This window comes from Hypanus sabinus, chromosome 13, assembly GCF_030144855.1.
Source record: "Hypanus sabinus isolate sHypSab1 chromosome 13, sHypSab1.hap1, whole genome shotgun sequence".
In the NCBI taxonomy this organism is placed as follows: Eukaryota; Metazoa; Chordata; class Chondrichthyes; order Myliobatiformes; family Dasyatidae; genus Hypanus; species Hypanus sabinus.
This window is the reverse complement of record NC_082718.1, coordinates 72,687,101-72,705,587: the sequence shown is the minus strand read 5'-3', so window position 1 is coordinate 72,705,587 and position 18,487 is coordinate 72,687,101. Positions and strand designations below refer to the sequence as shown.

General features: G+C 38.4%; 1 protein-coding gene across 1 annotated transcript in view; it reads left to right on the top strand.

Annotated features, from left to right (window-relative positions):
- The window catches only part of LOC132403977 (unconventional myosin-XVIIIb-like), a gene marked incomplete at its 5' end in the record, with an annotated part of 415,128 nt that overhangs the window by 211,821 nt on the left and 184,820 nt on the right, over positions 1-18,487 (top strand). Inside the window, 2 exons of the mRNA XM_059987873.1 lie at positions 13,180-13,282; positions 17,794-17,918. Of these exons, the coding sequence (XP_059843856.1) occupies positions 13,180-13,282; positions 17,794-17,918 (228 nt within the window). The remainder of the gene's footprint in view (positions 1-13,179; positions 13,283-17,793; positions 17,919-18,487) is intronic.

Sequence of the window (18,487 nt, the reverse complement as noted above, 5' to 3'; positions counted from 1 at the left end):
AATTTTCTTTTATTGGTTAAGATTCTTGCTGCATTTTGAACAAGCTGTAGATGATTTATATCTTGGGCAGATTAGTCTCATCAGGTAAAATCAAAAGTGTGTATCTATTTTTCTGCGTCTTGAGATGTTATAAGAAATCAAACCCTTGTAGTGATCCTCAAATGAAAAAATGCAGTCTTAGTAATATGGTTAATATGTGATTTGAAATTTAGCTCTGAGTCAATAATAATGCCTAAATTCTTTACTTCTGAATTGATTTGTAAGGCCAAATGATCGTTTATTTCTAAGATTCATAATTTTTATTGCTAACAATAACCAAAATTTCAGAGTTTTTCTTAATTAGACTAAGGAAATTTGAACTCATCTATTCTGTAATGTTAATAAGATACCAGACCAAGGTGTTTAGCCTCAGGGTCATCTGGAGTAATAGACAAGTACAGTTGTGTGCTGTCTGCATAGCTGTGGTAATTCATCTTGTCGTGGCCTGAAATGTTGACTATTTATTCCTCTCCATAGATGTTGCCTGACCTACAGAGCCTCCAGAATTTTCTGTGTGTTACTGTGGATTTCTAGCATCTGCAGAGTCTTGTGTTTAGAATGGTGCATAGTTCCTGAGAGACAGGATTTATGAACAAAGATCCTGAGAGGCAGGATTTATGAATATTTGTAGGGGCATAATATGATCAGGAATAGTCAGCATGGCTTTGTCAAAGGCAGATCATGCCTTACGAGCCTGATTGAATTTTTTGAGGATGTGACTAAACACATTGATGAAGGTAGAGCGTAGATGTAGTGTACATGGATTTCAGCAAGGCATTTGATAAGGTACTCCATGCAAGGCTTATTGAGAAAGTAAGGAGACATGGGATCCAAGGGGACATTGCTTTGTGGATCCAGAACTGACACCCACGGAAGGCAAAGAGTGGGTGTAGACATGTCATATTCTGCATGGAGGCTGGTGACCAGTGGTGTGCCTCAGGGATCTGTTCTGGGACCCCTTCTCTTCATGATTTTTATAAATGACCTGGAGAGGAAATGGAGGGATGGGTTAGAAAATTTGCTGTTGACACAAAGGTTGGGGGTGCTGTGGATAGCTTGGAGGGCTGTCAGAGTTTACAGCGGGACATTGATAGGATTCAAAATTAGACTGAAAAGTGGCAGATGGAGTTCAACCCAGGTAAGTGTGAAGTGGTTCATTTTGCTAGGTCAAATATGATGGCAGAATATAGTATTAATGGTAAGACTCTTGGCAGTGTGGAGGATCAGAGGGATCTTGGGGTCCAAGTCCAAAGCACACTCAAAGCTGCTACGCAGGTTGACTCCGTGTTTAAGAAGGCATATGGTACATTGGCCTTCATCAATCATGGGATCAAGTTTAAGAGCCAAGAGGTAATGTTGCAGTTATATAAGACCTTGGTCAGACCTCACTTGGAGTACTGTGCTCAGTTCTAGTCGCATCACTACAGGAAGGATGTGGAAACTATAGAAAGGATGCAGAGGAGAATTACAAGGATGTTGCCTGGATTGGGGAGCATGCTTTATGAGAATAGGTTGAGTGAACATGGCCCTTTCATCTTGGAGAGACAGAGGATGAGAGGTGACCTGATAAAGATGTACAAGATAATAAGGGGCATTGATCGTGTGAATAGTCAGAGGCTTTTCCCCATGGGCTGAAATTGCTAGCACAAGAGGGCACAGTTTTAAGATGCTTGGAAGAAGGTACAGAGGAGATGTCAGGGGTAAGTTTTTTACGCAGAGAGTGATGAGTGCGTGGAATGGGCTGCCGGTGGCAGTGGTGGAGGCGGAAATGATAGGGTCTTTTAAGAGACTCCTGGATAGGTACATGGAACTTAGAAAAATAGGGGGCTATGGGTCAGCCTAGGTAGTTCTAAGGTAGGGACATGTTTGGGACAGCTTCGTGGGCCGAAGGGCCTGTATTGTGCTGTAAGTTTTCTATATTTCTATGTCTATAGTTAGTAGAGCTGCCCTAAACACCAGTGGTGTAACAGGCTGTCGGTACAAGTAGATAGTCGTACAATCTGAGTTAGTGCAAACAGGAATACTGAGGTGTCAATAACAGAATACCTAAGAGTTTGATAACATGGCAGCACCACAGGAAGAGATGGTCAAAGAAGTGACCAGTTCAGAAGTCTTATAGTGGTGGGCAAGAAGCTGTTCTTTTTTTTTTCTTTTTCAATCTTTTTATTGAATTTCATATATAAAGAAAACATAACATAATAGTGAATAGGTTATAAGTGCAATAGACTTGAGATTACATTAATAATAAGATAACAATATCCTATTAATTATCAACAACAAGAAAAATAGTATATTAATTAATCAAGTCTATAATAATTATATATGAAAAAAATAAAAATAATCATCAAAAGAAGAAAAAAAAAATAAAAATACAAGAAAAAATATATATTGGAAAAAAAACACTAAACTAAACTAACATGGGCAATAATAACAGTTTATATGTATATGATAGTGTCAAAAACTCCGGAACTCCATACCTGAACAAGAATAAGCAGAGAGAAGGTCTGGAAGAGGTCAAATTAATTCATGTGAAAATGTCGAATGAACGGTCCCCAAGTTTCTTCAAATTTAATTGATGAGTCAAAAATAGTGCTTCTAATTTTTTCCAAGCTCAGATAAGAAGTAGTTTGAGAGAACCACTGAAACGTGGTAGGAGGATTTACTTCTTTCCAATTTTGTAATATAGACCTTCTGGCCATTAATGTTACAAAAGCAATCATTCGTCTAATTGAAGGGGAAAACTGATTACCATCCTCATTTGGTATACCAAAAATTGCAGTAATAAAATGAGGTTGTAAATCGATATTCCAAATTGAGGAAATGGTAGCAAATATGTCCTTCCAATAGTTATGTAAAGTGGGACATGACCAAAACATGTGGGTCAATGAAGCCACATCTGAATGACATCTGTCACATTGAGGGTTAATATGAGAATAGAATCGAGCAAGCTTATCTTTAGACATATGAGCTCTATGTACAATTTTAAATTGTATTAAAGCATGTTTAGCACATATAGAAGAAGAATTAACCATTTGTAAAATTTTTTCCCATTTTTCTGTTGATATATTATATTGAAGTTCTTTTTCCCATTCTTGTTTAATTCTACCTGATATTTCTGGTTGTATCTTCATAATCATATTATAAATAAAAGCCACTAATCCCTTCTGACAAGGATTTAAGGTAAAAATCAAATCTGAGAAATCCATTGAAGTTGAATTGGGGAAAGATGGTAGAACTGCATGTAAAAAATTTCTGATTTGTAAATATCTAAAAAAATTAGATTTAGGTAACTTAAATTTGTTGGAAAGTTGGTCGAAAGACATCAAAGTACCTTCAAAAAAAAGATCACGAAGACATTTTATACCTTTCCTTTTCCATATGCTAAAAGCTTGATCTGTCAAAGAAGGTTTGAAAAAAAAATTAAGTAAGATAGGGCTATCAAGAACAAAGTTTTTCAGAGTAAAAAACTTACGAAATTGAAACCAAATTCGTAATGTATGTTTGACAACAGGATTAGATATCTGTTTGTTGAATTTAACTAAATCAGTAGGAAGAGAAGAACCAAGAACGGAGAATAGGGAATATCCCTGTACCTCATTGCATTCTAAATTTACCCACTGTGGGCACAATGGTGAATCCAAATCTAATTTCCAATATATTAGGTTACGAATATTATTCGCCCAATAGTAAAATCTAAAGTTAGGTAAAGCTAAACCACCATCTTTTTTAGATTTTTGTAATTGTTTTTTACTTAACCTAGGGTTTTTATTTTGCCACACAAATGAGGAAATTTTTGAATCAATGTTATAAAAAAAAGATTTAGGAATAAAAATTGGTAAAGCTTGAAATAAATATAAACATTTCGGTAAAATCATCATTTTAATAGCATTAATCCGACCAACTAATGATAAGGATAGGGGAGACCATCTTGTAGTAAGTTGTTGAATTTGATGGAGCATAGGTAAAAAGTTCAGTCTAAATAAATCTTTATATTTCTTGGTAATTTTTATACCTAAATAGATAAAGTTATCAGTAACAACTTTAAATGGTATCCTATCATTCAATAAAGTTTGCGCATTTAAAGGGAATAAATCACTCTTATCCAAGTTTAGTTTATAACCAGAAAAACTACCAAATTGAGCCAACAAGGATAAAATAGCGGGAATAGACCTGTCAGGATCAGAAATATATAACAACAAGTCATCAGCATAAAGTGATAACTTGTATAACTTCTCATTACGGGTAATACCAAAAATATTAGGAGATTCACGAATAGCAATGGCTAAAGGTTCTAATGCGATATTAAATAGTAAAGGACTTAAGGGACAACCTTGTCTCGTACCACGAGATAATTGAAAAAAAGAGGATCTGTAATTATTTGTAAGAACAGAAGCAACAGGTTTATAATATATATTAGTTTGATCCATGATATAAAATTAGGACTAAAATTAAAATATCTCAAAGCGTTAAATAAGTATGTCCATTCAACTCTATCAAAAGCTTTTTCAGCATCTAATGAAATAACACATTCTGGGATTATGGGTGATGAAGTATAAATTATATTAATCAATTTTCTAACATTAAAAAAGGAATACCGATTCCTAATAAAACCAGTTTGGTCTTCTGAAATAATCTGTGATAGTACCTTTTCTAACCTAATGGCTAAAATTTTGTAAGAATCTTAGAGTCTACATTTAATAGTGATATAGGGCGATAAGATGCACATAAAGTAGGATCCTTATCTTTTTTAAGAATTAGAGAGATAGTAGCTTCATAAAAAGATTGAGGTAATCTCTTCTTAGCAAATGCATCATTAAAGATTTCACATAACCAAGGGGAAAGCGAAGAAGAAAAAGTTTTAAAAAATTCTATAATATAACCATCAGGACCAGGAGCTTTCCCTGAATTCATTAATGAGGTAGCCTCTCCTATTTCGGCCATAGAGATAGGAGCATCGAACAAGCTATGATCTTCATCTGTCAGTTTGGGAATATTCAAATTGTTAAAAAAATTATCCATCATGGACAGATCGCCATCAAATTCTGATTTATATAAAGATTTATAAAAATCTTGAAAAGTGTTATTGATTTCTTTATGATCAGTAGTTAGATTACCGTATTGTTTACGAATTTTAATAATTTGTCGCTTAGTCGAAATAGCTTTTAATTGATTAGCTAACAGTTTACCAGTTCGATCACTATGGATATAACATTGAGCCCTGGTCCTAATTAATTGATTCTCAATTGAAGAAGATAATAATAAGCTATGCTCCATTTGAAGCTCAAATCTCTTCTTATAAAGTTCTTTGGTAGGAGTCACGGAATAAATCTTATCAATTTCTTTAATTTTATCCACTAATAAAGCAATATCTAAATATCTTTGTTTTCTTTTACCAATGGAATATGAGATAATTTGTCCACGGATAAAAGCCTTAAAAGAGTCCCGAAGTATTCCTCTGTCAATCTCTTCAGTATAGTTTGTTGAGAAAAACAGGTCAATTTGCTGTTTTATGTAGATGATAAATTCTGGGTCTTGAAGCAAAGTAGCGTTAAGTCTCCAAGATCTAGTATTATTGGAAAAGTCCGAAATCTTGATAGATAACTTCAAAGGTGCATGATCCGAAATAGTAATAGAATCATATTTACAATCAGTAACATCCGTTAATAAACGATGATCAATAAGGAAATAATCAATTCTAGAATAACTGTGATATACATGTGAAAAAAATGAAAATTCTTTATCTTTAGGGTTCAAAAACCGCCATATTTCAGTAATTCCCGAATCAACCATAAAAGAATTAATAAGTAAGGCTGATCTATTTGGAAGAATTCGGATAGGTTTAGATCTATCCATCAAAGGATTCAGACAACAATTGAAATCTCCACCCATTATCAACATATATTCATTTAGATTAGGAAGGGAAGTAAATAAATGTTTAAAAAATTCAGGACAGTCAAAGTTTGGAGCATAAATATTAACTAGAACCACTTTTTGATTAAAAAGTGAACAGTTATCAATAAAAATCGGCCCTGTGGATCAGAAATAATTTCATGATGTGTAAACGAAATTGAGGGGTCTATAAAAATAGACTCACCCCTAATTTTGGCGGTACAATTCGAGTGAAATTGTTGACCCTTCCAGAACCTAAAAAAACGTTGATTATCCTCCCTCCTAATATGGGTCTCCTGTGCAAAAATAATATAAGCGTTTAGTCTATGGAATACTTTAAATATTTTTTTACGTTTAATCGGATGATTTAAACCATTAGTATTCCAAGAGATAAAGTTGATAGACTTATCCATCATGCCAATATTAGTTGTGTATATCATAAAAGGTTAAAAAGACACATAACCCATGATTCAGGAAGAAGGAAAAATGATTCAGGAGCAACCGGAGAACATGACACCTCAACAATATTAATAATTTAAAGTCGGCCCATAAACTAAAAGCAAAAAAATAAAAAGCAAAAGCGTGAAAAAAGATCCCTCCCCCCCCAACCCCTCGAAAAAGAGCCAAGCGGCAGGCGCATGAACTAATACTAATATTACCCCCATTTTCAAGATGGCAACTTCATGAAAAGAAAGAAAAGAGAAACTATATAACACCCAGATATAAATACAGGGTTGTAAAAAGAAAGAATATAAATCAATCAAAATGAAAAAATAATATAAAAAAGCAAAAAATCATTAATAAAAAAAAGGATAACCATTGAAATTTAAAATAGTGTAATATGCCTTTAAAAAAAGATTCCATATTCAAATATAAGAAAATGACGTTTCAAAAACAGAGACTTATGGGAAGAAGAAACGACATTTTGAAAGGACCATATTACAGAATATAAATGTAGATTCGCCAATCTTTTTTTTTAAAAAAAGGTCATCAAAATAAGATTAAAAAAGGATTCAATAACCACTACAATATATATAAAAAAAGTCCAAAAATTCAGACATTCCTCCCATTCTCAAATACAGGCAAATAAACGCTTATGGAAAGCAAAGTCTTATGGGAAAAATAAACGACATCTTAAAAAATAAATCATTATTACAAAATCTTAACATATATATCTAATCCAGAGGAAAAAAACTTAATTAAAAAAAATTATAGTAAAATTAAAAGAGCATCTGTAAATCATGATAATAAAAAAAACCAGGTCGACAGACCAAAGTAAAAAGCTATACCGCAGCTTCATAAGTTAAAGCCTAAAAGCGGAATGGCGTCTTCTCTCCAAAAATTCTTCAACATAACACATAGTTCAACTTGTACTAGAAGACCGATATTCTTCAACGAATTTCTTCGCTTCTTCCAGAGTATTAAAGAAGCGCTGACTGTCATCACTCAACGTAATTCTGAGATTTGCTGGGTATCTTAAAGCTTGTTTTAAGTCCAATCAAATGAATCTCTGCCATCACCGGTTGAAAAGCGATTCTCGCCCTCATCACCTCGAATGAATAGTCCTCCACAATACGAAACCTGTTGTTTTTGTGAGAAATCATACCTTTCTGACAAGCTAATCGAATTAAAAGCTCTTTCTCCCGAGGATAATGGAGACGGACAATCACAGCTCGTGGCTTGTCTCTCACAGCCGAAAATCTCGGAACTCTGTGGGCACGGTCAATAGTAGGTTTAACCCGCAAAGCGTCCTTGCCAAAAATTTCCCACAATAAGTTAGAGAAATATTCAGTTAAGTTACCAGACTCAACATTTTCGGGAAATCCAATAATACGCAAGTTCTGTCTGCGAGATCGGTTTTCAAGATCAGTGATTAAGAAGCTGTTCTTGAGTCTGGATATCTAGGCTTTCAATCTTCTCCCAAAACGTAGAAAAGAGGAAAGTGAGCATCCTTGACAATGCTTCTTTAAATCGCGGCAAGAGGCGGAGAGGGAAGAGGTAAAAGAAGCTCGGAGAGAAGCATTTTTTTTAACTGATCAGGGCAAAGAAGATAGACTGTGCAGGCACGTGACATAGCGCGCCAAAGGTTTAAAAAGAAAGGCCGCCATATACAGCGGCCATCATCGTAGCGGCCATCGTTGGAGTGGACTGAGGCAGAGTGGGATAACTTTTGCTCAATCAGGCTTTGGTGAGAACAGGCAGAGACAAGGTTTGAATGGGCCACAACTGCACAAGTGCATGAAAGTCGGCCCGTGAGGCAGCAGGAGAATTTAAATAGCGAGCAGAGACTGAGGACGAGCTTCACTCCAGGTCAGGTAAGGCTGGGAAAGCTCCTTTAATTAATCTAATTAGCTTAGGAGTAGGTAATGGAGGCAGCAGTTACGGCAGTTGAGTGCTCCGTTTGCAGTATGTGACAAGTCAGGGCGAGCACAGCTGTCCCTGATGACTACACCTGCGAAAGGTGCATCCAGCTGCAGCTCCTGACAAACTGAGTTAGGGAACTGGAGCTGGAGCTGGATGAACTACGTATCATTCGGAAGGCAGAGGCAGAAATAGACAGGAGTTTCAGGGAGATAGTCACCCTTAGGAGTCAGGAGACAGGTAGTTGGGTGACTGTCAGGAGAGGGAAGGGGAATAGACAGAATGAGCAGAGCACCCCTGTTGCTGTTCCCATCAACAATAAGTATACTGTTTTGGATACTGTTGGTGGGGATGACCTACCAGGGACAAGTTGCAGTGGTTGCATCTCTGGCATCGAGACTGTACCGTCAGCTCAGAAGGGAAGCAGGGAAAAGAGGAGAGCAGCAGTGATAGGGGATTTGATAGTTAGGGAGACAAATAGGAGGTTCTGTGGAAGAGATTGAGAATCCCGGATGGTTTGTTGCCTCCCTGGTGCCAGGGTCTGCGATATCTTGGATCGAGTTCTCAGTATTCTCAAGAGGGAGGGTGAGCAGCCAGATGTCGTGGTCCATGTAGGGACCAATGTCGTGGGTAGGAAGAGTGAGGAGGACCTGAAAGGTGAGTTTAGGGAGCTAGGTGCCAAGTTAAAGGACAGGACCTCCAGGATAGCAATCTCAGGATTGCTACCAGTGCCACATGCAGGTGGGTTTAGAAATAGTAAGATAGTGCAGATCAACACGTGGCTGAAGACATGGTGCAGGAGGGAGGGCTTCAGATTTATAGATAATTGGGAAGTTTTCCAGGGAAGGTGGGACCTGTTCCGGAGGGACAGTTTACATCTGAACTGGAGGGGGACAAAGATTCTTGCGGGTAGGTTTACTAGAAAGGCTCCAGTGGATTTAAACTAGATACGAGGGTGGAGGGGAACCAGTGTGTAGGAACAGATGTATGAGAGAAGGAAGAAGAAGACAGTAAAGTTCTTTTTACTGTTAGAGATAAGCAGAGGAAGAGGTGGAGAATTTCTTAAATGCATTTATTTTAATGCTAGGAGCATTGTAAGAAAGGTGGATGAGCTTAGAGCATGGATTGATACCTGGAAATATGATGTTGTAGCTATTAGTGAAACATTGTTGCAGGAGGAATGTGATTGGCAACTATATATTCCTGGATTTCGTTGCTTCAGGTGTGATAGAATCCGAGTGACAAGAGGGGTAGGTGTTGCATTGATTGTCAGAGAAAATATTACAGCTGTGCTCAGGCAGGATAGATTAGAGGGCTCATCTAGTGAAGTTATTTGGGTGGAATTGAGGAATGGGAAAGGCTAGGGAATGAAATAGGTCAGGTGACGAAGGTATGTGTTGGGGAGCACTTCGGGTCCAGTGATCACAATGCCATTAGTTTCAATATAATTATGGAGAAGGATAGGACTGGACCAGGGTTGAGATTTTTAATTGGGGAAAGGCTAACTTTGAGGAGATATGAAAGGATTTAGAAGGAGTGGATGGGACAATTTGTTTTATGGGAAGGATGTAATAGAGAAATGGTGGTCATTTAAAGGTGAAATTTTGAGGGTACAGAATCTTTATGTTCCTGTTAGGTTGAAAGGAAAGGTTAAAAGTTTGAGAGAGCCATGGTTTTCAAGAGATATTGGAAACTTGGTTCAGAAAAAGAGAGAGATCTACAATAAATATAGGCAGCATGGAGTAAATGAAGTGCTCGAGGAATATAAAGATTGTAAGAAGAATCTTAAGAAAGAAATTAGAAAAGCTAATAGAAGATATGAAGTTGCTTTGGCAAGTAAGGTGAAAATAAATCCGCAAGGTTTCTACAGTTATATTAATAGCAAAAGGATAGTGAGGGTTAAAATTGGTCCCTTAGAGAATCAGAGTGGACAGCTATGTGTGGAGCCGAAAGAGATGGGGGAGATTTTGAACAATTTCTTTTGTTTGGTATTCACTAAGGAGAAGGATATTGAATTGTGTAAGGTAACGGAAACAAGAAGGGAAGTTATGATGATGAAAGAGGAGGAAGTACTGGTGCTTTTAAGGAATATGAAAGTGGATAAATCTCCAGGTCCTGACAGGATATTCCCTAGGACTTTGAGGGAGGTTAGTGTAGAAATAGCAGGTGTTCTGACAGAAATATTTCAAATGTCATTAGAAACGGGGATGGTACCGGAGGATTGGCATTTTGCTCATATTTTCCCATTGATTAAAAAGGTTTCTAAGAGTAAACCTAGCAGTTATAGGCCTGTCAGTTTGACATCAGTGGTGGGTAAATTAATGGAAAGTATTCTTAGAGATGGTATATATAATTATCTGGATAGACAGGGTCTGATTAGGAACCGTCAACATGGATTTGTGCGTGGAAGGTCATGTTTGACAAATCTTATTGTATTTTTTGAAGAGGTTACAAGGAAAGTTGACAAGGGTAAAGCAGTGGATGTTGTCTATATGGACTTCAGTAAGGCCTTTGACAAGGTTCCGCATGAAAGGTTAGTTAGGAAGGTTCAATCGTTAGGTATTAATATTGAAGTAGTAAAATGGATTCAACAGTGGCTGGATGGGAGATGCCAGAGAGTAGCAGTGGATAACTGTTTGTCAGGTTGGAGGCTGGTGACTAGTGGTGTGCCCCAGGGATCTGTACTGGGTCCGATGTTGTTTGTCATATACATTAATGATCTGGATAATGGGGTGTAAATTGGATTAGTAAGTATGCAAATGATACTAAGGTAGGTGGCGTTGTGGATAGTGAAGTAGGTTTTCAAAGTTTGCAGAGAGATTTAGGCCAGTTAGCAGAGTGGGCTGTACGATGGCAGATGGATTTTAATGCTGATAAGTGATAAACGTAATAGAGAAATGGTGGTCATTTAAAGGTGAAATATTGAGGGTACAGAATCTTTATGTTCCTGTTAAGTTGAAAGGAAAAGTTAAAAGTTTGAGAGAGCCATGGTTTTCAAGGGATATTGGAAACTTGGTTCGGAAAAAGAGAGAGATCTACAATAAATATAGGCAGCATGGAGTAAATGAAGTGCTACATTTTGGTAGGAATAATCCAAATAGGACATACATGGTAAATGGTAGGGCATTGAAGAATGCAGTAGAACAGAGTGATCTAGGAATAATGGTGCATAGTTCCTTGAAGGTGGAATCTCATGTGGATAGGGTGGTGAAGAAAGCTTTTGGTATGTTGGCCTTTATAAATCAGAGTGTTGAGTATAGGAGTTGGGATGTAATGTTAAAATCATACATGGCAATGGTGAGGTCAAATTTGGAGTATTGTGTACAGTTCTGGTCACCGAATTATAGGAAAGATGTCAACCAAATAGACAGAGTACAGAGATTTACTAGAATGTTACCTGAGTTTCAGCACCTAAGTTACAGGGAAAGATTGAACAAGTTAGGTCTTTGTTCTTTGGAGCATAGAAGGTTGTGGGAGGGACTTGATAGAGGTATTTAAAATTATGAGGGGGATAGATGAGTTGACGTGAATAGGCTTTTTTCATTGAGAGTAGGTGAGATTCAAATGAGAGGACATGAGTTGAGACTTAGGAGGCAAAAATTTAAGGGTAACATGACGGGGAATTTCTTTACTCAGAGAGTGGTAGATGTGTGGTACGAGCTTCCAGTAGAAGTGATAGAGGCAGGTTTGGTATTGTCATTTAAAGTGAAATTGGATAGGTATATGGACAGGAAACGAATGGAGGGTTATGGGCAGAGTGCGCGTCAGTGGGACTAGGTGAGAGCAAGCGTTCGGCACGGACTACAAGGGCTGAGATGGCCTTTTTCCATGCTGTAATTGTTATATGGTTATATAGGGTTTCCTGAAGAAACACATGATGAAGGTGGACTGGATGGAAGGAAGTGATGGACTGGACAGAGTTTACCACTGCCTATACCAGACCAGTTGCCATGCCAGGGTGATGCTCTCTTTTAACTGCATATGACTGAGCGGATTTGTTTTGCTTAAGGACTTCTTATCAACTGAGGCACAAGAGACTGCAGATGCTGGAATCTGGAGCAGCAAACAATCTGCTGGAGGAATTCAATGGGTTGTGCAGCATTTACAAACAGAAAGGAGTTGTTGATATTTTGAACTAAACCCCTGCATCAGAGCAGGGTTTTAACCCACAACATTGACAGCTTCTTTTCTCCCACTGACCCTCTTAATCTGTTGAGTTCCTCCAGCAGATAGTTTGGTGAGCTGATGAAAGGTTTTGATGTAAAACATCAATGATTCCCTTCCTTCCACAGATGCAGCTTGGCCCATTGAGTTCCTTCAACAGATTGTTCGTTGTTTAAGATTAAGATAACCCTTTATTTGTCACATGTACAGTGAAATGTATCACTAAAGTGAACAACCAACACAGTCCAAGATGGACTAGGGCAGCCCACAAGTGTAGCCATGTTTCCAGTGCCAACATAGCATGCCCACAATTCACTAACCTCTAACCCGTATGCCTTTGGTCAGTGGAAAGAAACCCATGTGGTCACAGGAAGAATATACAGACTCCTTTCAGACAGCAGCAGGAATTGAACCCAGGTTGTTGTTGGTGTAAATTGTTACACTAATCGTTACAGCACAGTGCACCCTATGGAAGCTTTCTAATTATCATTACTTATTTTCCATTTTGAATTCCAAATTTAATGTTTTGACTTCTTCTCTTGGCTGGGAGTTGAACTTGTATCCCTAAATTAGACCTAGCACTAGATACTAATCCAGTGCTACCAAACGCAGTCTTCATATCAGTTGCAAGCCCTTCCTTGTGGACTGAGGACAAAAGCTGAAACCAACACTGGCTTAAAGGCTGAAACTAATGTTACTCTTTTTCTCTGCTTTTTTTCTTCATAGACAAAATATGAGAAGGTGGTGAAGGATTTGACTTCTGTTGAGAAGCAGCTGGAGGAAGCTGTGCAACAACTGCAGTCAAGGGAGTTGGGAACCACAGTGACGGGTAAAATAATGTCACCGAACAGGTTGCCTGTGTGTTCATGTAATGATTTCCCCAGTGCTCCTCATATTCTGTCCAGCTGATGTGCACCATCACTGCATCCTGTCCAAAGCCTCCACATCCTTCCTGTAAAGGAGTGATCTAAATTGCAGACAGTATGTGGAGTCATTAAATAAAATGTCATTACCCTGTATTAGTTGCCAGTCCCACTTTGCGAATAGAACATCAGGGTGGTGGATGTTCTGCACAGAACCAATTTGGCAACAGACCTCTTAGATGGAGACATGAGTTTTTACCTTGGAAAATCAATATTCCCAATTGAGAGTGAGAGTACCCAATGAGTGATCAGAATCAGAATATGGTTTATTGTCACTTATGTATGTTGTTTTGTGACAAAATGCAGCACAATACATAAACATTTCTACAAATTACAAAAGGTAATCAATAAAGCATAGTGTGTAGCATTACACTTTACAGTGCCAGCGATCAGTAATTGGACTTCAACTCATGCCGCTGTCTGTAAGGAGTTTGTGCATTCCCCCCATGACCACGTGGGTTTCCTCTGGATGTTCTCCCACATTCCAAAGGGTTAGGGTTAGAAAGTTGTGGCCATGATATATTGGTGCCAGAAGTGTGGTGACACTTTTAGGCTGCCCCAGCACATCCTTGGACTGTATTGGTTGTTGGTGCAAATGATGCATTTCACTGAATGTTTCAATGTACATGTGACAGAAAAGCTAATTTCTATCTTTAATAATGCAAAGTACAACTAACGAGATAGTGTTCATGTGTTCATCTCTGCCCCGCCCCAGCTCTGTGATAGCTAGTTCAAAAACAAAGAAAACTGCATAAGCCTTAAATCTGAACTAAAAATCTGGAAATATTCAACACATTGAGCAGTCTCTGAGGGTATTTAGGATGAGATGTCAACAGCAAGCTAGGAGTGTGAAGACCATTGCAAGTTCTGGTTTCCAGAGTGAGCGATGTAAACATTTTGCTTTTGATTCCAGCTTGTTGCCCCTGTTATTTTTTTTTCTAACACTTTCTTTATGATAGTAGCAAAAAGATTAAATAAACCCTGATCTTGGGGAGGCTGAGTTGACTCCATTTTGTATCCTGGGTGAACAGAGCATTCCTGTATTGTGATTCCCTCACCCAGCATTGCTGCACTGCTTGTTATAAAAATGCAGTACATACAACCCATGCATTTGATGTATCCATAGAACTTTCATGTGTGCAAACTTGAAATGGTTGGAGCAATAGTGGTCAGATGATTTTTTTCTTGCTAACTCAGGCTGATTGGCTACACCGGGCAGGCTGTGCATTTGACTCATTTCTAATTGTGATCAATTGAAGGGTTACGCAACAGATGGACCAAAAGTGACAAATGGACTGGATCAGTTAAGCGGGACAGATTCCTCTCTCAGTAGGATATAAGAGAACCTGTTAGGCTTAAACAGTGATCCAGCTAACCTTCTCTGGCCAGTCTCAGCTGATGGGCCCCTAAGATGCCAAAATATCTCAGGTTCAACTTCATAACCATATAACCATATAACAATCACAGCACGGAAACAGGCCATCTCGGCCCTCCTAGTCCATGCCGAACTCTTAATCTCACCTAGTCCCACCTACCCGCACTCAGCCCATAACCCTCCACTCCTTTCCTGTCCATATACCTATCCAATTTTACCTTAAATGACACAATTGAACTGGCCTCTACTACTTCTACAGGAAGCTCATTCCACACAGCTATCACTCTGAGTAAAGAAACACCCCCTCGTGTTTCCCTTAAACTTCTGCCCCCTAAGTCTCAAATCATGTCCTCTCGTTTGAATCTCCCCTACTCTCAATGGAAACAGCCTATTCACATCAACTCTATCTATCCCTCTCAAAATTTTAAATACCTCGATCAAATCCCCCCTCAACCTTCTACGCTCCAATGAATAGAGACCTAACTTGTTCAACCTTTCTCTGTAACTTAAGTGCTGAAACCCAGGTAACATCCTAGTAAATCGTCTCTGCACTCTCTCTAATTTATTGATATCTTTCCTATAATTCGGTGACCAGAACTGCACACAATATTCCAAATTTGGCCTTACCAATGCCTTGTACAATTTTAACATTACATTCCAACTTCTGTACTCAATGCTTTGATTTATAAAGGCCAGCATTCCAAAAGCCTTCTTCACCACCCTATCTACATGAGACTCCACCTTCAGGGAACTATGCACTGTTATTCCTAGATCTCTCTGTTCCTCTGCATTCCTCAATGCCCTACCATTTACCCTGTATGTTCTATTTGGATTATTCCTGCCAAAATGTAGAACCTCACACTTCTCAGCATTAAACTCCATCTGCCAACATACATCCCATTCTTCTAACCGGCACAAATCTCCCTGCAAGCTTTGAAAACCCACCTCATTATCCACAACTCCTCCTACCTTAGTATCATCAGCATACTTACTAATCCAATTTACCACCCCATCATCCAGATCACTTATGTATATTACAAACAACGTTGGGCCCAAAACAGATCCCTGAGGTACCCCGCTAGTCACCGGCCTCCATCCCGATAAACGATTATCCACCACTACTCTCTGGCATCTCCCATCTAGCCACTGTTGAATCCATTTTATTACTCCAGCATTAATACCAAACGACTGAACCTTCTTAACTAACCTGCCATGTGGAACTTTGTCAAAGGCTTTGCTGAAGTCCATACAGACTACATCCACTGTCTTACCCTCGTCAACATTCCTCGTAACTTCTTCAAAAAATTCAATAAGGTTTGTCAAACATGACCTTCCACGCACAAATCCATGCTGGCTACTCCTAATCAGATCCTGTCTATCCAGATAATTATTAATACTATCTCTAAGAATACTTCCCATTAATTTACCCACCACTGATGTCAAACTGACAGGTCTATAATTGTTAGGCTTACTTCTAGAACCCTTTTTAAACAATGGAACCACATGAGCAATACGCCAATCCTCCGGCACAATCCCCGTTTCTAGTGACATCTTAAAGATCTCTGTCAGAGCTCCTGCTATTTCTACACAAACTTCCCTCAAGGCCCTGGGGAATATCCTGTCAGGATCTGGAGATTTATCCACTTTTAAATTTCTTAAAAGCACCAGTACTTCCACCTCTTTAATTGTCATAGGTTCCATAACTTCCTTACACCTTACACAATTCAATATCCTTCTCCTTAGTGGATACCGAAGAGAAGAAATCGTTCAAAATCTCTCCCATCTCCCTCGGCTCCACACATAGCTGACCACTCTGATTCTCTAAGGGGCCAATTTTATCCCTCACTATCCTCTTGCTTTTAGTATAACTGTAGAAACCTTTTGGATTTACTTTCACCTTATTTGCCAAACCAACCTCATATCTTCTTTTAGCTTTTCTAATCTCTTTCTTAATATTCCTTTTACATTCTTTATATTCCTCGAGCAATTCCTTTACTCCATGCTGCCTATATCTATTGTAGACATCTCTCTTTTTCCGAACCAAATTTCTAATATCCCTTGAAAACCATGGTGCTTTCAAACCTTTAACTTTTCCTTTCAACCTAACAGGAACATAAAGATTTTGTACCCTCATAATTTCACCCTTAAATGACCTCCATTTCTCTATTACATCCTTCCCATAAAACAACTTGACCCAATCCACTCTCTTAAATCCCTTCGCATCTCCTCAAAGTTAGCCTTTCTCCAATCAAAAATCTCAACTCTAGGTCCTGTCCTGTCCTTCTCCATAATTATATTGAAGTTAATGCTATTGCGATCACTGGACCCGAAGTGCTCCCCAACACATACATCTGTCAGCTGACCTACCGCATTCCCTAACAGGAGATCTAACACTGCCCCATCTCTAGTCGGTACTTCTATGTATTGTTGCAAAAAACTATCCTGCACACATTTCACAAACTCTAAACCATCCAACCCTCTTACAGAATGAGCTTCCCTGTCTACGTGTGGAAAATTAAAATCTCCCACCATCACCACCTTGTGTTTACTACAAATATCTGCTATCTCCTTACACTTTTGCTCTTCCAACTCACGGTCCCCATTCATGACTTGCCCAAAGTTAAAAGATCAGCAATATTTATCATATGCACAATAAAAGATTGAAACTTGCAGTGAAATGGATTGTTCTGTGGCATTGACCAACACTGTCTGAGGATGTGCTGGGGGGCGTGGGGCAGTTCATAAGTGTTGCCATGCTTCTGGCATCAACATGGCATTCCTACAGCTTACTAATCCTAACAGTCTGTCTTTAGAAAGTGGGGGAAAGCCATAGCACCTGGAGGAGATCCACGTGGTGACAGAGAGACAGTGGTGGGAATCGAATGCCAATCAGTGATCGTTGGCATTGTGAAGCAATTGCATTAATCTTTACACCCAAGTATTAGTTTATCAGCCCTGATAATGTCAGATATAATTGATAACTTTTCTTGTATTTGCTACTCCACAAATATTTGCCTTCTGATGTTACATGTCTTGTGTTAGAGGATGAATGGAAAATGCAGGTCGATTGTACGTTGATGGAAATGGAGTTTCTTCGGAAAAGGATCCACATGTTTGAGGAAAGGATAGATTCAGAGCTACAGATCAGACAGGAACTGGAACATAAGGTAAAGAGCCTGGGTTTTGAGGGGAAATATTATTGTTCTGGAAATCTTCCAAGGTTTTCCTGGTCTCCTGCCATCAATCTGATCTTCTATTGCGAGCTTTTGTCAAAAGATTCATTATTTTATATACACTGTCAGAAACGCATGGGTATCCACTTTATTGTTTTAGGAACATTTAAGATCATGTTCAAGTTTATCTTTGTTCAAGGCATACATTCACAGGGTAGAAATGTTTTGAAAATTAGTATCCTACTGCAATAACACCTGCATTACAAGATAAAATCAAACGCAAGTTAACGTAAGATTAAATTAGCATAAATTATATATAATGTACATGTGTAAAATATAAACTAAAATAAATAATGACATGAGTACAAGACCGGAAGAGCAAAAAACTATAGTGCAAGGTAGCATTAAGGTTTTCTGTTCAAGAGCTTGTGGAAGCGGGGAATAGATGTTGAATCTTGAATGTGGGTCTTCAGGCCTGTACCTCTTGCCTGAAGGCAACAATGAGAAGAAGGAACCAGAATAAATTCAGCAACCAGCATAAAAAGAGGGGGTGGGGGTTGGGG